Below are 26,351 nucleotides of genomic sequence, written 5' to 3' on the forward strand. Positions count from 1 at the left end.
CAAGTAAATGAACAACTTCATTTTCTACCTTTTTTCTGTAGCTACTTCCCATTTACTTTTTTTTAGGTCTATACCTGCCATTTAGAGGTAGTGTAGGCTATCAAGTCATTTTAAAGAAATATTTGTATCCTCAGTTGCAGCATATATGTATGAAATTTACTGAGATAAGTCTATCTTTAAAGTAGTAAGGCAGCTGATTTACGAAGGCACTAACTGGGGGAATCCACCAAGGATATTTCTCTAAAAAGTCCTGCTGCTTGATCTGGCACAACATTATTATTGTTAAAAGGGTACCCTTAGAGATTTCAATAAATCATAAGGGAAAACTTGTGAGATAGTTTTTGAATACTGTATTTTAATTGATTCTTTTATAATGTTTATTTTTAATAATGCTGCACTTTTCAACATTACTTATTACTTGTTTTGAGCACTATGGAAGGGATGAACAGCAATAGGACTGAGAAAGAGTGGGTATATTTAATATAATATTTAATATATATATTAATGTGCAGATTTATTGGTCTAATAGATATAAGGTATTTCATTTCATTTCATTTCATTAAATTTATATACCTCCCATAGCCGAAGCTCCCTGGGCGGTTCACAACAATCAGCATAAAATACAATGAAACACATATTTAAAACAGGTTTTTAAAAGCTTAAAATATAAATTTAAAACATCAACATTTTTACACATACTAAAATGCCTGGGAAAAGAGGAAAGTTTTAACCTGGCGCCGAAAAGATAGTAATGTCGGCGCCAGGCGTACCTCGTCAGGAAGACTATTCCATAATTCGGGGGCCACCCGAATATATGTACCCACACATAAACTTATCTTTGTCTATTAGACTATTTGATATGGGAAGTTATACTTTATGATCAGTTTCTTCATGTTTAACTCAATGTGATGAAAGTCATAAAAATAATTTTAACTGGTCCATACTGTTAGGCTTTTATTTTCCAATTACTTTCCTTTTTAGAGCACAGAACTATTTTTGTTCCTCTAAAAGCTTAAAACTCATCAAATTATCAGTAGGTCTTACTACTGAGATGGGAATACAATACTTAATATTTAAGTAGATACACACAATATATGACAATATATTCCTAACATTTTATACAAAGGATCTCAGGAAGAATGTTAAAAACTGTTTTGAAAACGTTCTGAACTGTACATTCAAAAATGTTCCGTTTCCCTCATAGGAATCAACAGCCTTAACTATATATCTTAAGGGGTGCAGTGTCAATTTTTCCAGATGGGTAAAGAACAAAGATGACCACTGTTTATTTTATCCATCTGTCTGAGATGTCACACATTTCAGTTAACACTAAATGATATCTTTTTTCAAAGGAACCTTTAGAAAAGCACACAAAGCTTTAAAAAACAACAATAAGCTGGTGAGAGCTTCAGAAATATTATTGGTAATTTTCCTAATAAAAGGATGCTTCCTTCTACAAGCTAGTTTAGAGCTAAACTCTGATTGAGCAAAAATATACATTTTCATTAATTTCACAGAAATTGAATACATACAATTTGACTCAGTGTTAACTTTAAAACCTACACCCTTTGAGTTGACTTCCCTAAATTATCTGTATAGTCTGGTTTAATTTCCACAAAATGACATAAAAAGTAAAGGTAGCCATGTTGGCCCAGAAAAAAAATCTCAAAGTCCATATTAGAGCAATACCTTTACTGGACCAACCAAAATGTCATAAAATAGTGTGTAAGCTTTTGAGTTCCTCAGAACTCTTCATTAGAATAGATGCTAACACTTAGCAGACGCAGACATGGACAGTTGGACTAATATCCACAGGTTTCTTTCCAGAGTGGCTGGTGTGGTGCTGTAAAGCTGCTCTTCCAAAAACAGTGTTTATTCTCAATTGCTGAGGATTGGATTTTAGTGTAGCGAATTTCTGCAGCTATTTCTGAAAGTGGACATTTTTTAAAAAATCTGCCTCTAAAACATTGATTGTAAGAATGATAGTATAGATATTTCCTTCAAAATACTGATATTTCTTTAAAAACTATCAATATTAATATCAATATTTTTTCCGCACAAATAAAAAACACAGATCGGTAAAAGCAGTGGCTTGCAGATACAGAACTAACTTGAATCGATGTGAGCCTGTTAGGTTGACGAAACGCTTGTGAACAGGCACCAGCCAACGGATCCCATCCCTAGCGTGGGCTCACTGCACTGTCTCCATCACTGCCTGTGCAGCTGTGACCTCTCTGTCACTCTGCCCCCTCCTAGTAAGTGGCTCCATGGCACCTTCCCACCACAGCAGCTGCTCCTTTTTTTTTTATCTCCCTCTACCCTTGGCTGTTTTTTTAAGCATTCAGCCTGATGGAGAATTCAAAAGCTTGCACATTATGTTATGACAATTTGGTTGTACCTTAGAGTACTAAAGATAATACTCTAATATGGACTCACAAAATAATAGGCCTCAATAAACATCATCAATTATTAAAATAATGTTTTCCGCAAATGTCACCAAGATCTCTCCAGTCTAGTCCTTCATTACCTGTCACCTCAAACAATCTTTTCTTGAATGAGCAGACAACCGTCCCATCCTTTCTCCTGAGTAAAGGACTGCTTCTCCTTTCCGTTACCTTTTGTTTTAATCTGGAACGAACTTTTAAGTTGGGCTCTGAGGCTAGGAATGGAGACAACAAAAGATATCATTACAATGTAGAAAGCTATAGGGGTTAGGAAGTGGATTTTCTCCCTCTTAAATTATAGGCAAGTTGGCAAGTCAACTCCATGGGACATCATTTACAAATACAACTTGTTTCTATGGCATGTTTTAATCTGCATCATTTTTACTATATTCACCTTTGCAACACCTTGTAAGACAAATCAATATTATTTTATGGATGAGGTGTTGGGCTAAAAGGGGTGACTAAAGGCTACATAATGAGTCCATAGCCACAGGTCACATCTGAATCAGAAAAGGAGAAAAACAAACTCCATGTTGCTGAAATATGCATTTGTGGTGCCTGATGCATTCCAAGGAATAGCTATTTATCACAGGCAGTGATACCTTAAACTTTACATCTTGAGAGATTCCTGTATTCTCAGAGCACCCACTCATCTTAACAAGATAGTTAGCTAACAAGATATTTAGTATCTCAAATCCTAGGCAGCAATGCATGTCATACCTATTGTTCATGGTTCTAGAAGCATAATTCCTGCTTTGTAAGGTAGGGATGGAGAACCAGTGTTGCTCCAGATGTTGGGGCTGAACTCCCATCAGCTCCAGCCAGCATGGCCAATGGTCAGGGATGATGCAAGCTGAAGTCCAGCAACATTTGCAGGCCACAGATTCCCCATCCTTACTTTAAGAGGCAAACTGAGTGAAAAACAGCAGATCTGTGACAAATTCTCCTGATTGATTTTCTTTTGTTAAAAGCAGTTGCAAGATTGAGATTTGGATCAGGGTTGTGATGTTGGAGAAGGAGACTTTAGCCCTCCCCCCATGCCATTTCCCCAGAATATTGCACCTCCATGTGGTGGGGAAGATAAGCATGAGTAGCTTTTTTCCACATTCCCATAGCTAACACCAACTTCAGGTGGAATTTCAATTGAGAAACAGCAGGGGGCGGGGTAAATCACCAGTGTCATAATCCCAATTTCATCTCTCTCTCTCTCTCTCTCTCTCTCTCTCTCTCTCTCTCTCTCTCTCTCTCTCTCTGTCTCTGTCTCACACACACACACACACACACACACAGCTACTTTTAAGGAAGGAAAAACACACTAGTAGATCTGATCATATATCTTCACATAACATCCAGTATGTCACCTTCCACCAAAAATGATATTTTTGTTTTTTTTAAAAAAAGCTTTTCATTTTATCAGTGCTGGGAAAGCAATTCTGTTTCTAATATTTTTAAAACAAATACATGGTCTACCCCACCTCCACCCAATAAAGCTTGAAATTGCCCTCTCAACATGCATTATCACTGCTTTTGCTTTCAGCCCATAATGCCACCTGACAATAATTACAATTAGGAATGAAGTCAGCTCTGGGCATTGACTCAATTTGCATTTAGGGTTATGTTCTATTTATAGGTCTCCATGTTCCCCAACTGCTGAAGTTTTCCATATCAGAGGCTGAATAATGTTGATGTACTCTTCTGGGCCCAAAGAAAAAGCTCTTCAACATTTCACTAGGGAGAAGTCCCACTTGCCTCTGAATGTGTTTTCATGCCCAGCTGCTCTGATTGCCTTTCTATTTTTAACCACCTACCCATCGCACTTTGCATGTCAATCAATATCATAAACAGAAGACTGTCTTTCTATGGCTAACTGAATTTATGCTCCACTGGAAAAGATAAACCCCTTGCATTAAAGATGAAATGTCATTATTTAAATGAAAACTATTTTACAATGCATGTGTATGTGTATGCTGGAGGACAGAAAGAAAATTAAAAACTTTACCAAATGTGTCTCAGGAACAAAACACCTAGAACAGAGGTAAACCATGTGGTGCCCTCCAGATGTTGTTGGATTACAATGCCTATAATCCCTTACCATTAGCCATGCTGCCTTGGCCTGACAGGAGTTGTGATCTGCAACATCAGGAGGACACTATGCGGCCTACCCCTGACCTAGAACATCTCGAGAATTTGTTTTTTAAAAAATACCTAGGAGAACAGGATGAGAATTTAGAATGACTATTTCAAATCATGCCTTGATTATGTGAGGAAGGCAACTGCAACGTGGAGAAATTCATACTAGGGCCCCACAGACATTGGCCTCTTTGCTTACTAGCAAATCTCTGTTTGTTTTTGCCACTATGTCCCCTCCTTCAAGTTAATGCCAGGGGGTTGAAGAAGGGGATTCTCATAATTGTGCTGGGACATACAGAACAAGCAGTGGGAGATAATCCTGCGGAGATTGGGAGCGTTTAACTAGATAAATGTACTCATGATAGAGTGAATATAGAGAAATTATTTTATCTCCCAAAATATTGGGACTCAGGATTATGTAAGGAAATGGATTGCTGTTGGAACATTGATACAAAGTATTATTGTGTTGCTGGGATAACCGGAAAGCAGCATGCTATTATCCTTTACTGGGTGTGGGTGTGTCACAATTAACGGTATGATATCACAGTTCTATGTAGATCATTTGATTTAGCTATGTAATGATGTCGCTGAAGACAATTGTGAGGGTATTGTAAGTAAACATTTCTGTAAGGACGGACAAGCATTGATGAAATGGTGATGCATGTTTTGGCACAGCCAAATATGTTCATGAAAAATTGTGAGTAATTTCATCTGAGACAGGAATGGAGAACCTGTGGCCACCCAGATGTTGTTTGGACACCAACGCCCATCATCCCTGACCATTGGCCATGCTGACTGGAGCTAAAAGGAGTCCAACAACATCTGTCAGAGGCTCCCCATCCTTGACCCAAGGTCTAAAATCTGTCTGCAAGAATAGGAGTCCCAAATGTGCTTTCTTCAAATAAATCCTTGTTTCTTAAAAGTAAGGTTTAAAAAAAAACAGGCTTCCTGTTTAGACAGGAAATCCTTTATAAAAATGGGATTCTGACAGATAATAGGCTGCTGTTTTCAAAAGATCCCAGCAACAAAATAGTTCTTTGAATTGATATAGTTTGCTCCAACTGTAGATCAGCACGTAATGAACCTCAACAAGAAGCAGGGGACAGTACACTACAGAGTGAGCAAGCCCTTTATCTCCAGGCTATATACCCATATATATGAAATCTGAGTTGCAGAAAGCAACCTTTTGTCATGATTTAACATGGATATAAAATAAAATATCTAGCCTGTAAGCTGCATTTAGAAAATAGGAACATAAAGTTCAAAATTGCTAAATTTTGTCATGCACCAATTTTCAATAATACCATAACATGTGGCAATACATTTAAACAAGGTGATCACTTTCTTTGTTCTGCAACCTCTTCCCGCAGCTCATGTGTATCGAATCTGTCTGGTGAATCCAGAAAGGAAGGAAGAAAAGCACTGGTATAAAAAATAAAAATAAAATGTTGTGGGTTTTTTTGTTGGTTGGTTGGTTTGGAAAGTGAAAGATTGTTATCTGCATAATGAAATCTATTATGGCATAATGAAGCTAGGTTCAAATTTCCATTCAGCCATGAAGCTCCTTTAGTGATGTTGGATCAGCCTAACCTACCTCACAAGATTGTTGTGATGCTAAAATGGGTGAAGTATGCCACCTTCAGCTCCTTGGAGAAAAGGTGAAATATACATGAAATAAAAATAAGAAATGTTAGGGGGAAAAGAAAAATGCTACCTCTCCATAGTATTACAGGATTTGCCTTGCTAAGAAATTTGATTAAAATAAGCTTACTTTAAGGTTTGGTTTTTGATGTCTGGAATTATAACAACAACATGACTTAATTAGCTTCATGCACAATGCAACCTTCCATCTGCTAGAGTAATTTAACAGAATTAATTTTATACTACCATAAGTCAATGAGACACTGAGGAAAACCATTGAAATGCCATTTCCTTTCCTTTGGAAGAGAATTATGTACAATTTCGGCTTGATTTGCATTGCTAACAGTGAAATCCAACTGGGAGGAATCACTCTCATTTATATTACTTTCCCATGAGAAAATCAAGAGCGAACTATAAAGCTAGCACTCTTATTCATAAATAGCTCCAAAATACTTACTTGGCTTTAGTTAAGACATGCTGCTTGGCAGTAAGACCCTTTAATCACAGGCCTGAGCCCATATTTAGTGTTAAGTGTGCTTCTTCATAACTTCAGAAACTTTTCTTGTTGATAACCTACTAATTCTGTTGACTCCTATATGGCTCACAACTATGACGTTTTGGGGCTTTCTGCTCTCTTCTAAGATAAGGGAGTTGTTATTGTAGAATGGGGAATAGCCTTCCATGGGTCAGTTCTTACAAGCAAAATGAGATTCTTCTTGTTCTTATGTGGCTCTATGAGCCTTTTGGGTTGCCCAATTCACTCCTTGTGCATCTTTATTTCTGCAGATCTATTACAGTGGTTCATCAGAACCTCAGATTATGGAGCTTCCTGAAAGGGAGAAGAAGCTGATCATCTCCCACCTGATCCAATGAAAACGTGCAATTGGAGTAGCTAGCAAGTAGCATGCATGCATATACCTAGGTATACCTATACCCTAGCAACTTCACCCGCACAGCTTCCCTAGGGAGATTGACCTCCCATTTGGGAACCACTATTGCTCACCATTCCAAATAGTATTGTGAACAAGCAACTGGCGATCCAATAACCACTTTTCCCAACCTGGTGCCCTCCAGATGTTTGGGACTACAACTGCCATCAGCCTGAGCCACATGGCCAATGGTCAGGAATGATGGGTGCTGTAATCCAAAACATCTGGAGGGTACCAGGTTGGGGAAGTCTGCCTTACAACATGTGGGCAAATAGGATTTTACTGGAACAAGTCTTGCATCAGCAAAATAACTACTGATGAGTACAATTTGGTCAGGAAGGACAGGAATGAAAAAATGCAGAGTAGAAATTTATTTTGTATGCCAAAAATATTTACACTTACTTAAGGTGCCGAGATAGGAGACTAATTATTAGGAGCTGCCTGCAAAGAAAAAATCTAAGGCAAATGTATAAATCTGATTCTCAGCTCTGCAATATTTCACTAGTCACTTGAGCAACAACGCTCAACATTTTCAGAAAATGCCTTCCTAAAGATCACTTCCACTATTCTAGCCATGTACAAATCAATCTCAAGTTACACTTTGTTTCTAAACTAGCTGTACTTTTGTCATATTATACAGTAGGGATGCTGCCTATGATGTAAGTGCACTTTGTATTGTGCAGACTGAGGGCCAGTTCTGATGTGATGTTTAATACATTTCATCTTTTGGCAACGTGTCAACGTGAGCAATGTGGCATCATCTTTCCTGGGAATTTGGATTCCAGTACCCACTTTGCCCATGTGATTCCTCCCCTCCAACCACATACACTTTGGCTCCAAGTACCCGGCATATGCTGGGGGGTAAAGAAAGGCCGGGGAAGGAACTGGCAATCCCACCCCATATAAACGGTCTGCCTAGTAAACGTCGCAAGACGTCACCCTAAGAGTCAGAAACGACTTGCACTATAAGTGTGGGGACACCTTTACCTTTAGTCCTCCCTAGTCTTAAAGACATATTCAGATGGGCACTCCTGATCTCAATTAGCTTGTCTTTGATTTGCAGAATACATCCGGTCCAACCAGAAGTACTCCTGCCTATGCTCTAGATGAGTTCTAAAACAGGCCTAGCATTATTACTTGCAGCAGCTGCTGCTGGAGTGGGGTGGAGCTATGGAGTCACGCTCCCAACACTGGCAGTGCTGCAGCTTACCTGGTCATGGTTGGGGTGGAGCAAGGGGGTGCAAGGAGGAAGGTTGGGGCTGTGCAGATACATTGGCAGAGACAATCCAGTGCTCCCACCAGTGTATCCATGGAGTCCTGATCCTGTTCCCACCCTGCCTCAGACCGATCTAGGTAATCCACAGCAATGCTGGTGTTGGGAGGGGAGTTCACTATGCCAGCCACTAATTGTTTGCTCCCCAGCCTGACTCCCATCTCTCTTCTTAACATCACAAAACCTCTGTCTGTGATTGTATGCAGGTCAGACTTGGGCAAAATATTGCTAACCTATCCCAGCCAACCTCTTCAGGTCACAATTTGTGTGATCATATGCGTACGATGAATTCAACTGTAGAAGGCAACTGGGTGGAATCCTTAACCAGACTACCTAAATAATTGACTTTTCCAATCCAAATACACAGCTGCAAATTTAGAGCCATGCAATTTGTTCAGCATCAACGCTTAATTTTACAGTTGTGATAGGGAGGGATCCCTGTTTCCTCCAAACCCTACAGAAAAAAGAAAAATGAATGCCTATAAAGCAGCAGCCTCAAAATTAGATTAAAATCTCACATTGCTTGATTGAAGTATATGTGGTTTCAGAATTATAAAACCTGCTGGCTAGGAACTCGTGCCTCTGACCATTCATAGCCCAAGAACAGGGAAGGGAGGGAGGGGAAAGTCCACTTCTTGTGACAAAGGTCAAACATTTGCCGGCAAAGAACCTGTCTATACATATGAGTGTTTCATGGGACAGCTTTGTCCGGAATGGTCCCAGGAGGATGTTGTAGGCTCCAGAATGTCCCTTTTGCCTAAGGGACAGCCCCATGGCCACCCTGATCAGTTTAGGGTCATTTCACTCGTGTCATCCTGGTTCCTGTTGCTTTTTCCTCTAAAACTGTTAAGCAATCATTGGAAGCTTTGTGAATATGTAGCTGAGGGCTGAAATTAGGTCCCCTTCAATTAGGGGCCCAGGGTCGCTTACTTAGACAGGATACATACAATATGTGAACCAATTCTTAGAGATGAAGTAAAACAAAATGGGTTCTTTTCCTAACACTTAGCCCACTGTACTGATGTCCTGCCTAGACTTTTTTACTTTGAAAGCCTGTCACATAAACAGAAGAACAGAAGTGACCAAAATAAGATCAACTCATTATTCTTCTATGTATGTCATATGTTGTGTTTTAAAAAGCGCCTCATAGTTGTGCATTCTCTCTATAGCTGATGTATGGCATGCCCAAATATTTGGAATAATGTATAGAAAACATCTGGCTTCAATAATAGTGAAGCCCTCTTATACAGACAATGAGAATTGAATTAAGGAATATTTATAAACCCCCACAGAGATGTAAAAGTATTAACAGCTGCACCAGAACAATACTGTTAAAATGTTTGAAAATGTTTGGCCTTACCAATCAACAATTTTACACCTCATAAATATCAATAATGCTTTTTAAAACAGATTTTTTTTTTTAAAGGGAGGGGAAAATTTAAATGTGCAAAGTGTATTATAATACAGGCAGGAACTATATATACTTTAAAAATGTTTAACATATTGGTGCAGGGAAAAGACACTAAAAATAGTATTTGAGGGGTTTATTCCCACAATATTATATTTTAAAATATAAAACTGTTATAAAATACAGGTCACTTCACCATTAGTATACTAACTAATCCAATATTTTGTGATTTACTGTTTGTAAAAAACGTATCTCATTACATTATTTTGTGCCTATTATGTTTTGTCTATGCTTACTAGTATTAAATCACTCCCTCCCCATGCAATTGTGACACAGCACAGGTCTGGTTCAGACAAACCCCAGCTTCTGTCTGCCTGTTCAGGCCCTAAACACTCTCAAGAGCTTGGAGGGTGGCATGGATTTTTCTCAGTTGTGAAAGATTTTTCAGTCTACCAGAGGTTTAAGTATTTTCAAGGAAATTTTGCAGAGTGGAGGATAGGAAAGAATATTCTGCGGCTGCCTAGTCACATGATCAAGAAGCTGGTCTTCTTTTTCCCTACTTGCTTATATGCCCTGCAACTTGGATGCCAGTTTCAACAATCAGAAATTAACCAGGCTCCAAACTGGCTCTTCGCTGCCACACAGGATTTCCAATATGCATCTATATGCCTCAAAACAGAGATCTGTACACATTGGGGCATGTGCCTGGCTGCCCAATAGCTATTTGGTGCTGACAGTGCCAATGATCTATGCTGAAGGCACAAGAGACTCTGAATCAAAGTCTTCCCCTTCTTTTTCTCCCATGTGGAGGGAGGGCAATCCAGGGATCCTGAATTCAACCCCTCAGCTCCCCAATCAGGTCATCACAGCTCTCTAAGCTGACAGTAGCAGCCACTTGTTAGGCATAGCACAAATGATGTTCAGAAATATATTTATTTTGAATGTTTATATACCACCTGTCATAATTATAGATTTCACAGTGGTGCACAGTTCAGACTTTTGGCACCAATCCTCTCCTGCAGGAGTGGTGGACAAGATTAAGATGGTCCACCCCCCAGAGACTCCACCGAATTCCTGAATGCCCTGGGGGAGTTTCCAGTAGACAGAGCAGGTGACCCTGTTGAAGCCTTTGTCATGCTGTGGAACAATGAGATGCATCAGGCTCTTAAGACAGTTGCCCCCGAGTGTCCTCTCCAGCACTGTGTGATATGGCATGGGAGGGGCTGCTCTTCAAAGGGATGGGAAAGTAAAAATACTTTGTGCATGCCTATAGGAGCTGGAACCTGGCCATTAATGTTGGAGTCACAGGGAACCTTTTTAAATATTGAAAATAACCACATATGAACACTACTGTTTATAGAACCGGGCAAACTCAGTGCAGGCTTTATTGTTCTTGGATCGTCAATTATAAGCCATTTTGGAAAATGTCGAATATGAATTTTTCAGGAGTTCTAATCTGCTGATATAATAGTTTCACACTGCCTCTTGGGAACTGTAGAATTGGATGGGAAAAGGTAAGCATAAGCTCCTGTTCTTAAATTCTACAATTTGTGTGGAGGAGAGACAATCTGCTATAGAATCACACAGCTACCAAAATACTGGATTTGTTCAGCAGGTCCTATATCATTCTAGTCTCCAACACACATTTGAAACACAAGAAGCAACTGCCTTTGAGCATCTAGCCTTGAGTAATGCATACTGCACATGCGCAAGATTGGAACACATGTTAGAAATACTCCCAATCTAAATATGAACAGAAGAACATTTCTGGGGCAATGGAGCTCACCCTGGATTACATCTGGGCATTACAAGCTGGGTAAGTTCAGTCAAACTTTTAGCAACATCAACGTATGCTATATTCTCCTTACAAACTGGTTTAAACACAAACCATTTTTAACCTCATTTGTGGAAAATATGTCACAGCACATTCATAATATGCGTTATGTTCATATTATACCCCAAGGTAAAAAAGAACTGAGGCATAACTGAGGTGGAATTTAAAGCACGCTTATCACACTCACCAGTTTTTCGAAGTGGGAAATCATTCTTGGCTTCTTGTGCTCCTGGTAATGTGTATTTGTAGGAAGGCGATGTCCCACTAAGGGGCGGAGAACTTTGATCCAATGAGGTATGGTGGGCGGCCCTACAGGAGACACAAATGGTCACTGCAATGACTGACATTTTGTTTTGGCTCAGTTTATAACTTGGCTTTTCTAAGTGTGTCAAAACCCATGGGGCATACACAGTTTTGCTTTAACAGATCAGGGCTTTAAATATGTTTTCTCTGGGTAATTCCTAAAAGGCATATAAGGTAAGTGTCACGACGGTACAGACAACATTTGCTATTAGACAAATCATTTCAGTATTTTGTAATTTGTATTATCATTAACAGAATCTGCCTCATACATGAATATATCAAGACCCAATTGCATGTATTAGAAGATCCCCTCAGTACAGAGATGCAACTCTATTTTTCTCTCCCTAATTTTCATGGAAAGCATTATTTTTCTCTAGTCTAGGGACAAAACAAATTCTTATCAAGGAAAAGAAAGCCCAGGCCTCCTATTTAGTGTGAAGTATCTGCTCATGAGAAATCTTTTTTTGACATTATCACAATAACACTTGCTGTCATTCTTTATATACTTAGACTGCTGTCCTACTTAGCATTCTACCAACTTAACTGAAACTTTTCTTTAAATTAAAAAAGGTAGTGAAAATATTTTAGGGTCAAAGATCAACCTAACTTATTCTGATCTTCAGTCAAACACTCACTAAAAAGTCATTTATAGTTGAAATGAGACCCATTATGTATCTAATGTGGAATAAGATATTAAAGTAATATAGCACTATTTTCTCTTGCCCCCCCCCCCATTTTTTTAAACAATCTGCACATGAACATAAATTTGAATGTCTCACTTGGCATTTTAAATAAAAACATTGCATCAGGCTTTTGTAACAAAGGGTTGTCTTCTCATCAGAGTACACCTATTGAAATTGAACAACCTAAGTTAGCCATGGCCATTAATGTCAATGGGTCTACTCTGAGAAAAAGTTAGTTGAATACAACCTGAACAAATGACATATCTTAAAAGCAAATGTAAAGTCTCTAGATTGCTTAAGGATATCTGAGTAAAACACTGATGTTCAGTCCTGATGACATGTGGTAGATCATGTATTTTGATCCTATATGTAGCCATTTTGGTTAAACATTGCTGAGTATATTGGTTACAAAGCTAAAGAGTGTGGGTGTATGTGAAATGGAATAGGGAAATATGTCTCCCTATTGCTTTCATCAAGCCCTGTTCAATTCTAATGTCATTTCTACAAATTAAGTACTTCTATAAACTTTAGGATGCCTTCACATTTTCAATATTTTGCAAGAGGGATTTAAGCACATACCTCAAAATTAAGATGGATTAAAGTGCTCTGTTGTCCCAGACCAACACAAATCCTCTTTTTTCAACAACATGGAATGTGTGAGGAAATGCACTGAAAAGTGTGGGATGAATGAAGATGTGCAGACACCCCACAAGCAAATCAGGTTGTACGCTCCTTGTCCTATAATTGCTCCATAAACAAATCAAACAAATGCTCAGCAATGATGGGATGTATTCTAACCACCAAGTAAGCTTTGTGCAGGCAAATCAGGATAAATGCTGAATAAACAGGTCATCTGCAGAATCTCTCTGTTAAGTTTTTTTATAAATAAAATATAGAGGGAGAAAGGGGAAACAGGTAATATCCAGGAGAGGTACGCCCTTAGTCCATAGGATGCAAACCCGAGATATGTAATGTAATTCTCAATTGAGTACAACATTTTCATTGCTGTTCAGTTGTTTGGCATGTTATGCAGCACTGGGAAAGTCTTAAAATAGCAGAAGGCTGAACATACGTATACCAGAGCTTGGGGTGTCGGCTAATGGAATGATCCTTCCCATTGGCTGGAGAGTCTTTTGTTGCTGATTTACTCAGTAGGAACTCTTGAAGTTTCTGCTTCACTTCTGTACTGGCCACTGCTCCTAAAAGATACAGGAGTTTTTACACGCTTATAATCCTATACAGTGCCGAGACTTCATTAACACACACACCAGTTTTGCTAAAGAAAATGTGAAAATGAGCATTAGAACAATAGCTCTAATCCAAAAATGCCTTTCCATTACCTTTGCCTCATTTGAGCTTTAATCAAAAGTCTCCTCAGATCTTTATAAGTCATTATCATGGGTGAGTTCCAGAACACCATGAATAAAGTCAGTCCTTATAAGTTGGTGGTGAGGGGAACGAGGTAGGTGGGAAATTGTACAAAACATTGTCTGATTTCACTGAAGTCCATTGTTCAGATATATCAAAGTAAAGCACAATAAATATATTTTTGTGAGCCTTTTCACCTTTTGTGAGATGTTTTATAACACGATCCTAAGCACATTTACATGGAAGTAAGTCCCACTGATTTGAATGGGACTTACTCCCTAGAAAGTGTACATAGAACCTCAATCTAAATTTCAGAAATGGAGAACAAGGGAAAGGCCAAATTTAAATCAAATCATTACATAGCTTGGATTCAGAGTCCTGTTTACAAAGTGGGGCTTTTTTGCATCCCCTTTCCCACTGAGTTTCCTGATTCCCTTTGAAAAATCATCTCTGAAGATTAGGGCCAAAGCAGACATGAAGTTAAATGCTTCTTTGTATTTAACATGGATGTTTTTTTATTTTTTAAATGCAAATTGCAACAGCGGTATGTGTGTGTGTGAGAGAGATAATAGCATCACTGAAGAAATGAAGGGGGAAATTAACACTTTCTTCCCCTGCTGTGGTCCCAAGAGAAAACTGCTCTTCGTAAGCTAGTATTTGCTTTAGAGGAAAATCCCCCATTGACACCAATGGGAGATCTCCTCTCAATGCAAATATTAGCTTCAGAGGAGAGATTTTACTCAGGCCCACAACAGCAGGAGAGGAGCTACATTGCCTCTCCATTCTTGCTCCAATCCCATTAATGATCAGCCCCTGCCTCCATTCACAATTTGCATTTTTAAAAACCTGCATGTTAAATGAAAAGATGCTATCATATCTAGACTGATCCTCAGAGGACAATCTAAAATGATGTGGTGTGGGAAGATCCTGCTGGGATGCAGATGGAGAATTGAAGACTCCCTACCCCGTCATACACACCGTGTACAAGTGGATCCAAGCCATAGTCTTCAGTTTGGTTTATAAATCTATGATGAGGCAGGTGGCAATGAGAGAGAGAGAGAGAGAGAGAGAGAGAGAGACTTCACAGACGGTGGCTTTTACTTTAAGTTCCTGGTCCAAAGCAAGAATGTTTTTTGTTCTTCAGGGCCATTGTGCTGTTTCTTATCTGCTGTTTTTACTGTTATTTTTTTAAAACAAACAACAACAGCTGGTCTCTTGAACTATACAGTATATTATTTAAATCCTGTGGCAAGGCGATTGATTAGTCTGGAATAGAAAACCATAGACAGTCTTTTTAGTCCATGAGAGTTTTTCTATGAAGCAAGGGTGTTCTCTTGGGCTTCATTTCCCATGAGCCTTAGCCAGAGTGGCTGGTAAACAGAGATGATTGGAGTTGTAGCCAAACAATGTATGGAGGGGCCACAGGTTCCCCATTCCTGCTATACACCTTCATTTCAATAAATACAGAGGTACGGCCATGCTCTAGTTACCTTCAGTTAGTTTCTTGTGGATTGTGCAAAATTAGTCTACAATATGTTTGTGGGAATTTTACAGATAGAGGTCCTGATTGTGGAATAGACTCTTCGTAAATACAGGAACTGCCTCAGATTGCCTCATTTTCTCTTTCTACATAAAGATATAGTTCTTTATATTAATGAGCAACAGGCATGCATTAAACATTCAACTTTTCATTTGAAGGGGAAGGAACGGCTAGAGCAGTGATTCTCAAACGGTGTGCCCAGGCACACTGGTGCACCCTAAGAGGTGGCTAGGTGGGCCTCAAATATTATGAAAGTATATTTTAAAAACGAGAAGAAACCCATTTGTATAGAGTAATAGTTTTCCATAGTTTAAGTTATTTTTATTCATAGTTTAAAATATATTAATATATTTTTAATTTTGTACATGAAGTGCGCCAGAAATTTTTATATGTTTTACAGTGCGCTGCAAACCAAAAAAGTTTGAGAATCACTGGGCTAGAGCAACATGCCAAATACTGCGGTGATTAGAGAAAGCGGAGAGTCTGGATAGTTAAAAAAAATATGGATAGTTTTCAAAAGCACAGTATGAGCTAGGAAGACATACTCTGAAACACGTGTGTCATTGTGATCAGTGAAGTAGTACAGGCCTGAGGGAATCTTGTTTCAAAACCTTAAACATGGTATTATGCTACTGCTAAATTTATATAATTTCCAGTATAAGCTAAAAGCATCTTTAAAGGTTGCTATAAAGTTCTCTATTTTGCTAAATATTAACACACACTTTATCATCAACGAGAAAGTCCAGGGGGAATAATGAATGCATTTGGTGGCTAGTTTGTTACCCCTTGTAAATAGCATTTTGAAGCACGGAAATTATATAGTTTTCACTCCCATTCCATTTGTGAGGTGAAATATATGTATCTGCCTCCCCCTAGTGAATATCACATTCTAGTAATGTCACTTCTTTTTTAAATTTATTTGCTTTGAAACCACAATAATAGAACAGTGTCAGTTAAAATCAACATACCATGTAGATCTATTTATCTGTCTATCTACCTGCCTACCTATCCATGCAAATATTAGCAATGAAATTAATAGGAATTGTTTTGAATTTTAATAGAACAGACATTGTGGGCACTTCCAGACTGTTCCTATTTTCGGGGGGGGGAGGGGATTCTATCACATACCGACATATTCAGGTTGCACAACCATAGTTGATTGTGTGGTCTTGCACAATAAACCTGCTTTCTCAAAGAGACTGGATTTTTTGTCATAAGGCAAGTGATGAAAAAATGCACAGGAAAGTGTGGGACAACACTTGCTTTGGCACAATGTTATCTAACCTCTCCACAAACAGAATGAATGCTCTTTAAATAGCCAATGCAGTTTAATCTCCCTGCAAACAAATCAGGAAGAATGCTCAATAAACAGCTCATCTGCAAGTGCCTTGAATCTGTATGGAACTTCATTGCCAGACCATGTTTTTATATAAGCAATCATTTACTGGATGGTCATCAGTGGTGGAAGCAGTGGTGAGCAAGCCATATGAAGTTAAAGGCCCTTTTCAACTGGACCTTGGATGAGCAGATCTTACTTTCACGGCTTCTTTCTTTGCTTCTGATTGGAGGAAGTTGCTCCCTGCGATGCCTTTCCAGTTCCTGTTCTTGCCTCTGTTGCTCCAGTTTCTGTTCTTTTTCAAGGAGTTCTTGTTGTTGCTTAATGGCTAAGAGTTCCTGTTGTAACTTGCAAAGAAGACATAGTCATGAGAAAGTATAGTTTTTAGGCTACAGGTGGCCATGACAAGCCTCCACTCCACTTGTAGGCAGTGGTCCTATTCCAACAAATTTATCTGCAAATCAGTCCCATTGAAAGCTACAGAAATGACATTTGCCCTGGCTGACTTGTTCCACTGATTTCAACTGGATTTACAGTTGGATTGTATCTGTGTTTACTCAGAAGCATCAAATTGATTTCAATGGGTTTTACTCTCAATCAAGTATATATCAGATGTCAGTGACTAAGGAAGCAATCATAACTAGGGAGAGGGGGCACAGAGTAGCAGATTGCCCACCACACCTGCAGCCCTGCTGGTTCCAGATGGCTAGGGTGGAAAGTGTGTACATGTATGTGTGGGGGGGTGGCAATTTATTTTTGTGCCACCAATTCTCCGGCTGGTGCATCAGAAGGTCTGGATTGGTCCCGTTAACAAGAAATGGGCTGGCTTTGGGTCCAGAGGAACTGTCACTGGTTAGGATCTCAGCTGGTTCTACAGCATCTCATTTCAGGGCCTTACAGCTACCATCAACAGGAATAAAATCGGCAGGGGTGTGTGCCCCACTATACTGTTGGTGGGTGCCGCTTGAGCCTCCATGACCACAAAGTCCACCAGACTAAAGCAGAGGCAGCTCAGCTGGCAGTTCATCATTAGCCCCCACCAGTAACAAAGATTAGGATTAGGATTGCTCTGTCCTTTTAGCTGGATCAGGGCCAAAAAAGTAATTTTCTTCTTCACTTTTAGATTTTTGTTCTTCCAGTCCAGTGTTCTGATTTCAATTTTCTTTTTTCAAGAAAAATACCATAAAATGTGACATAATTTTGGTTTTCCTATTATTTCCTATTATTTCCAAATAATCAGAATATATTAGTACACTTTTGTGGCTATTTTTGCACATTTGCCATTGTGACCAGGCTCTGGTTGCTCTACTCATACACCAAGTAAAGGGTAATTTTTCATGCCCAACTAATAAAACCTCTGAAGCACCATGAGCTACAGATGGAAGTTATAACCATAAGAGATACCTAAGTCCCTTTTGAATATTCTTGCATTGCTTAAGCAAAAGCCCATATTTACATTTGCACTCACATTAGGGGAGCCAACATAAAAAGGTCACATTTACTGTTTCTATTTTAATGGGTACAGACAGAGTCCAAAAGTAACAAGCATTTACAAAGACACTTGCCAAAACTAACTCAATTAGTGGCTAAGCACAATTTAATTTCTTTGGTCAATATGTGAAATAAGGAGAGCTTGGACCCTCTGAAGATCTCACCTTCATTTTGGGAATTAAGCCTTTTACAAATCTGGCTGAACTTCTAAAACAGACAGTGCAGTGCAAAATATGCCCATGTGCCTTAAAATTGGTCTTTTGTGCATACCTGTCTGAATCAATTTGTGAGCCCACACATGAGCAGATGGGAGAAAACAGTACTCTTCTAAAGCATATCAGTATGTTTCTGAATGTGCTCACTAATTGGCTGGAAAGTTTTTCAGAGCTTTCCGATGTGGAATATCCTGTTTTGCTGTAAAATCAAGAATTTCAGATAGCCTCTTCTGTTGTGCACATTGCCAACCTTTTTATAAAAGTTCTTCAGAGCAATAACCATGTGCAAATTAACCTGCAGTTTCATCACACATACTGCTCATGTACAAAGGTAAAAGCTCAGGCTCCCTTACTTAACTGCTATATGGCTTCCCAGGGGACAACCTCTTAATGGCTGTTAACACTGAGCTTGTTACAATGCAACCTGGGGACAGAAGAAAATGTTGCTACCTTTATATGTTCCTGGATCTGAGCTTGGTGCTGCCGCGTCAGGTTCTCGTGCTGCTTTTGAAATTCTGCTATCAGGAGCTGTTTCTGAATTTGCTGCTGCTGCTGGATCAGGAGTAGTTCCTGCTGTAGCTGCTTTTCACGTATCATTGGGTCCACCATGGGAACCATCATCCTGAGATCTGTCCGTAAGTCTAATGGTGTGATAGGTTCTAATCCCACAGGAACTTCTGATTTCACATCCACTGATAGACAAGAAAAGAAACAGAAAGGGAGTTGGGAAAAGTGTAGATAGGAGTGTTATAAAATTATTTGCCATTCACCAGCTATTCTCAGGCATACGGCCTGTTGAACTCTGCCTATTAGCAGCAATGGAAACATGACATCTCCATTGATTTCCAAAGTCAGCCTGCAAAGGGAAAGGGGCAAATCGCTAAGGATTTGTGAGCGTTCTTTGTGCTTTGGAATGCTTACAAATTGCCAATGGTTTTCAAAAGAATATAGGTTGTTATGTAACACAGGAAGCTACTTATACCAAACCAGACCTTTGGTCATCTAGCTCAATACTGTTTACTCTGACTGGCAGTGATTTTGTGGGATTTCAAAGAGTGCTCTTTCATTGCCATACCTGGAGATACCAAGGATAGCATGGGCCTTCTGTATACAAAACATGCATTCAGCCACTGAGCTACAGATCATTCCTGGGATGGCTGTTGAAATGTGAACAAATGAGTGCTCACCCATCCCGAGAATTTACTCATACAGAGATGCAACAGGAAGCCTCCTCTGGGGTGATTCCAATGCATTTCTAACTCTGGAATGACTGAAATATCGGATCATATCAGTTGCAAAGATAAGGCAGAATTACCAGCCCCAGGCAGAGACTGACTGGAAGAAGGTCAAAGTAATAATAATAATAATAATAATAATAATAAAATTTTATTTTAAGGCCGCCTATCTGGCCGAATGAACGGCCACTCTAGGCGGCGTACATAATTAAAAATACAACATATAATACAGTTTTAACATATAAAACAATTATAATCCACCAACCTACATCTATACACTGTAAACTAAAATTATCTAGGATACTTGTATGCCCACTGAAACAACCAAGTTTTCAATCCTTGGCGGAAACCTACCAGGGAGGGGGCATGGTGAAGGTCGTATGGCAGAGAGTTCCAGAGGGTGGGGGCCACAACTGAGAATGCCCTCTCTCTGGTCCGCACCAGCCTAGCTGTCTTAACTGGTGGGACCGAGAGAAGGTCTTGTGAGGCAGATCTCATCAGGCGGCATATTTGGTGATGCTGGAGGTGCTCCTTTAGATAAACTGGACCGACACCGTATAGGGCTTTAAAGGTTAACACCAACACCTTGAATTGGGCTCGGTACACAACTGGTAGCCAGTGCAGATCTTGCAGCACTGGGGTGATATGATCCCGGCGGCGGCTGTTTTTAATCAACCGTGCCGCTGCATTCTGTACCAGTTGTAATTTCCGGACCGTCTTCAAGGGTAGCCCCACGTAGAGCGCATTACAGTAGTCTAAGCGAGAGGAGACCAGGGCATGCACCACCCGTGGGAGCAGATGGACCAGAAGGTAGGGTCGCAGCCTCTGTATCAGACGTAATTGATACCAAGCTGCCCGGCTCACCGCTGACACCTGAGCCTCCATGGACAGCTGGGAGTCAAGAATGACCCAGAGGCTGCGAACCTGGTCCTTCAGGGGCAATCTAACCCCGTTCAGCGTCAGGTCAATATCTCCTATCCTTCTCTTATCTCCCACAAGCAGTACCTCGGTCTTGTCAGGGTTCAGTTTCAGCCTGTTTCCTCCCATCCATTCACTTACAGACTCCAGGCACTTGGAAATAGTCTCCACAGCCAACTCCGGTGAGAACTTAAATGAGAGATAGAGCTGAGTGTCATCCGCATATTGGTGACACTGCAACCCAAATCTCCTGATGATAGCTCCCAGCGGCTTTACATAGATGTTAAACAGCATGAGAGAGGATAGAACCCTGTGGCACACCACAATTGAGAGGTCAAGGGTCTGAAACCTCCTCTCCCAATGCCACCCTCTGGTGCCTGTCAGAGAGATAGGAACGGAACCACCGTAAAACAGTGCCCCCAATTCCCATTCCCTCCAGGCGATCCAGGAGGATACCGTGGTCAACAGTATCAAAAGCCGCTGAGAGATCCAGGAGGACGAGGAAGGAGTGTTCTCCCCTATCCAACGCCCTCCTTAAATCATCCACCAGAGCGACCAAGGCTGTTTCAGTTCCATATCCAGTCCTGAAGCCCGATTGGAATGGATCTAAGTAATCCGTTTCCTCCAAGTGTGTCTGTAGCTGTTTGGCCACCACACGTTCGATCACCTTGCCCAAGAATGGTAAATTGGAGACTGGGCGAAAGTTGTTTAAATCTTGGGGATCCAAGGATGGTTTTTTCAAAATGGGCTTTATTACCGCCTCCTTGAGGGCGGATGGCAATGCACCCTCTTCCAAGGAAGCATTTACCACCGCCATGATCCCTTCGCTCAGTCTCTCTTTGCAGCCCACAATGAGCCACGTGGGGCAAGGGTCAAACAAACAAGTGGTCGGTCTCACAGTAGAGAGCACCTTGTCCACTTCCTCAGAGGGAAGAGGCTGAAACCGATCCCACCGGACCGGATCGCAACTGATCGCCTCTGGCCCACTTTCTGTGTCCACGGCATGCGGAATTACGCTGTTCAGGCGATCGATTTTATCAGCAAAATGTTTTGCAAATGCGCCACAGGAGGCTTTAGAGTGCTCCATGGGTTCCTGGGCAGCTGGACCGACCAGGCTTCGGACCACTTGGAACAACCTCCTGGGACAACATTCTGCGGATGCAATAGAGGCAGCAAAGAAGCCCTTCTTTGCTGCCTTTGTTGCCACTTGGTAGGCTGCTATTGCTGCTCTAACCAGTGTCTGATCGTCCTCGGAGCGAGACTTCCGCCACCGGCGTTCTAGCCGTCTCACCTCCTGCCTCAAACCCCGCAACCGTGGTGTATACCATGGTGTGGTCTGAGTTCTATTCAGGGGGAGAGGACATTTCGGAGCCACCCGTTCTATTGCCCCGGTGAGCTCCCTATTCCACTCTGTCACCAAGGTTTCGACCGGGCGGCCTTCAGACAGCTCCAAATCTCCCAGCGCATTCAGGAATCCAATTGGCTCCATCAGGCGTCTGGGGCGGACCATCCGAATCGGTCCCTGTCCCCTGCGGAGGGTGTGTGGCAATAAGAGGTCCATTTTCACCAGATAGTGATCTGACCATGACACGGGGTTCGAAGAAATAGCCCCCATTTTCAGAGCACTACCACCCCCTCCAGAGACAAATACAAGGTCGAGAGCATGATCAGCTACATGGGTGGGCCCACAATTACTAAGGTGCAGTTCCCAAGAAGTCATGGTTTCCATGAAATCCCGAGGGGCTCCTATGAGATCCGTCTCGGCGTGCAGGTTAAAATCCCCCAGAACCAAAAGGTTGGAGGAGAGAACCCGCACAGCCGAGATAACCTCCAGCACCTCGGTCAGGGAGTCAGCTGTGCAGTGGGGTGGGCGGTACACAAGAAGAATCCCTAAACTGCCCTTAGGGCCCAACCTCCAGTACATGCAATCAACAAACTTGGTCTCATGGAGAGGGGGTCTGGCAAAAATCAAGGACCCCCGATAGATAACTGCCACTCCCCCTCCCCGCCTACCAATCCTCAGCTGCTGCGCGTACTGGAAACCGGCTGGACACATGGCCCCAAGCACAGGAGCTGAGGCCTCGTCCAGCCATGTCTCCGTAATGCATATCAGGTCTGCGTTCTCATCCATGATCATGTCATGGATGAGAAATGTTTTCTGTACCACAGACCTGGCATTACACAACAGCAGTTGAAGATTGGTTGGAGCTGTACATCCCCCAGTTATCTTCGGGTCATGAGCAAGCCTGGAACAGGGGATGGATATTATGCATCTATCTCTTGTTCCCCGAAACTGGCCTGGCCTGCCCCTAGCACCTTTCCGGCATCTGCCGCCTAGCCTCTGAATGTCATGGTAAATCATACAGAGATAAGAGTGAACATCCTCCTTATTTATTTTATTTATTTATTACATTTAGATCCCATCTTTCCTCCAAGGAGCTTAACACAGTGTACATGGTTCTCCGCTCTCCATTTTATCATCGCAACAACCCAGGCCATAATCCAGCACCCTAACCATTATACCACATTGGCTCTTTGTGAGTAGGGATTTCTGTGGGCTTATGGGTGCCTTTCATTACTTTATACATTCAGCTCAGTTGTAGAGCTCATGCTTTGCAAGCAGAAGATCCCAGCTTCAGTCGCTGGTAGGGCTGAAATCCTGGAGAGCTGCTGCCACTCAGTGCTGAAAAAACGGATCAATCGTCTGAGTCCACATAAGGCAGCTTCCTATGTTCACACCAGCAGTTCTCTCCCAGCTCAGAGTTTGGGAACTGTTGCTGTAATACTCCTTAGCACCTTTGAATGCAATAATGAGTACAAGGACGCATTGACAAAGCAAAGAACATTTACTGTGGCAGAGGAGGGATTTGTTGTCATAAGAATTTTAGCATGGCTTCTAAGACTAAGAACGAAGTTTGGGACAAATAAAATATACAATGTGCTGCTCTCATTTTCCCCACCCCCTGCTTTCAACATCCCTGCCAAAATGAGATTTCTCCCTGCAGGTTTTACCACAGCACAGACCTTGTCCAGAAAACTGGAAGAAGAGAAGGATGAGAGATGTAAGAATCTTGGTCATAATCACTGCCTGGGAATCATGCAAGCGTGTGTTCATACCAGGGCCCTCTTGTAGTTCTGTGGTTTGAGAGCACCAACAGCTATTACAGAACCAGTAGGGAAGCCAACATATGGCATATTTTGAAGCAGCACATAAGAGCCCCATAAAATGTCAATTAATTTAACAGCACCAGAGATAACAAGTGTCCATTGTTTTATAGATTGCAGCCCCAGAATGCCTCTCAGTTTTTGACACTTTCTTTTGGCAAACCTATAAACGAGTGGGCAGCTGAAAAATGTCTCAATTCATATCACTGATCTGCTCTTAGCAGGGATTGACAAACTTGTCAATTACTCTTCAGATTCTCATTTCTCCACTGAAGTTGTTTTCAACATGTGTGCATGAGTTTGTGAATGTTTTATTCTTGAAAAGACCTTACAAGAATTTATCAGCATTCTAGTGCGCATTTCTCTTTATATACACATTTTCCCCCTAATATAATGCATTTCATTAATTTTCACTAATGTACTCATTCCCCTAATATACACATTTTTGTAAACACTATTTTGTACACATAACTGCCTCACATTATTTGGAGAACTGTCAGTTTCAAAGGACAGCTGCGTTTCAGTTCATCTAGTATTTCAAAAAGTGTGAATTTGGTAGATTCAAATTAAAATCCTAACTGAACCGCATCTCTCCCCATTCTTTTCATTCCTATACTGCATCATTTGCAGAGAAAAGAAATCTTGTGAGCAGAATAGGGCCCATGGTGCAAAGCAGTTCAATTGGCATTTCATCCAGTAGAGGGCAGGAGCACACAAGTATACCAGCCAGTGTTTTTAAAAACAAAACTATAAATTAATCTCTATGCTCAGATGCATATTTCAGAAGTATGTGCATGTGGACAGTGGGAGACTATTCTATAGCTTTGCCTTTAAATTAACATTCCTTGTTTTGGTCATTTTTTATTTCTACCACTGTTCAAGACAAGGAAAATAGAGCACTATAATAACCATAATATTATTGTTCTGGCTAGTCAAAAAGAAATGTGCAGCATAAATGCAAGGATCTTTTTTATACTTGTATAGGTATTTTTAAGCTTATGATCAAATCTCTTGGGAATGCTCTGGCCTAAGGGAGGAAAATATGGATGACAGAAGACGCCAAGCCTCTCTAACGTTTTTCTATCAACACATATCAAACATAGTTATCGCTCTCTCTTTTATTTTTTTTAAACTTTTGGAAACAGTTACCGTGGCTCTCAAGGCATAGTTTGTGTTCCTAGCTTTTTAACCTGCCATGATATTGCCCAACTCCTGGCTTTTGTTCTGAAGCTAAATCATAAAATCACACACACACACAAAAATCACTCACACACCCTTAAGTTACAAAAACTACCCTTGATTATACATAATTGTTCCAGACCAAGAGAAAAGCGGACAGCAAGATCCCAGCCCTTTCAACCAATTTATTCTGCAGCAACCCACATTCCATTTGTCTAAACTAAATATAGCAGCGTTTATACAAGAAATCAATAGTGCTTGGAGAGAGCAGAGCAAAGGCATGAATATTTCATCAAACTCACAGAGAAATGGCAATCAGCAAACTGACAGCTCAGTGGAGGTTGACTCCTCAGGCCTTCCAGATAAGCCTTTGTTATTTGGCAAGGGCTCATCCCCTTCAAGTCACTGCCTTATCACAGGCGCTCTACTATTTTTAGCATTAATTGCACTGTAGGTGACAAAGGCTTATCATGTTTAAAATGAAGAGATGGATTTTCTTCCATCCGTTGTGCCACATAATAAGCCTCGGCATGAACAATAAAAGATCCCAGAGCCCAGCAAACAAAACAAAATACAACCAAAACACCCTGCTCCCCAAGATTGCCTACATTCTCCATAGGCTGAAATGTCCCCAGTATTAAAAACAGGAAAACATATTCAAATCCCAAATAAAACAAACACAAAATGCCACAAAAGGGTCCTACATATTTTCACGTATCTATAATTGATTTAAAAAAAAAAAAATCTGTCACATGCTCAATGATGGAAAGATACAGTAACTATTCAGCCTTCTCCTCTCTTATTTTATATGCTTGTTTCCAACATCAGAAGTCCTAAGCATTTGAATCTCTTGGTGCATACAGACATATGAACCTACGACGTTGGCTTATATTGAGTCAGATCACTGATCCATCTAGCTCAACATTGTTTACACTGACTGGCAGTGGCTTTCCAGGGTTTCAGAGTAGGGTCTCTCCCACCCCTGCTTGGAAATTGAATTTGGGATTTTCTGAATGCAAGGCAAATGCTCTACCACTCAGCTACGGCCCGTATTTTGGGCAAATAATCCAATTATTTGGATCCATACCAATCGGGTTTCAGGACTGGACATGGTACTGAAACAGCCTTGGTCGCTCTGGTAGATGATATGAGGAGGGCATTAGATAGGGGAGAATTCACCTTTCTTGTCCCCCTGGATCTCTCAGCGGCTTTTGATACCGTCGACCACGGTATCCTGTTAGATCGCCTGGTGGGATTGG

At 40.8% G+C, this 26,351-nt stretch overlaps 1 protein-coding gene across 9 annotated transcripts in view; it reads right to left on the bottom strand.

The window, feature by feature from the left end:
- LOC133364875 (histone deacetylase 9-like) overlaps positions 1 to 26,351 on the bottom strand; it is a 498,851-nt gene that overhangs the window by 156,937 nt on the left and 315,563 nt on the right. For 7 of the 9 annotated variants that reach the window (XM_061585819.1, XM_061585812.1, XM_061585810.1 and 4 more), the window contains 5 exons: positions 19,046 to 19,287; positions 17,089 to 17,236; positions 13,718 to 13,844; positions 11,847 to 11,968; positions 2,528 to 2,659 (listed from right to left, as the gene is read on the bottom strand). In XM_061585819.1, the coding sequence (XP_061441803.1) occupies positions 2,528 to 2,659; positions 11,847 to 11,968; positions 13,718 to 13,844; positions 17,089 to 17,236; positions 19,046 to 19,287 (771 nt within the window). The remainder of the gene's footprint in view (positions 1 to 2,527; positions 2,660 to 11,846; positions 11,969 to 13,717; positions 13,845 to 17,088; positions 17,237 to 19,045; positions 19,288 to 26,351) is intronic. The other 2 variants (XM_061585818.1, XM_061585813.1) reach the window with 1 other exon arrangement.

Source organism: Rhineura floridana, chromosome 10 (genome assembly GCF_030035675.1).
Source record: "Rhineura floridana isolate rRhiFlo1 chromosome 10, rRhiFlo1.hap2, whole genome shotgun sequence".
In the NCBI taxonomy this organism is placed as follows: Eukaryota; Metazoa; Chordata; class Lepidosauria; order Squamata; family Rhineuridae; genus Rhineura; species Rhineura floridana.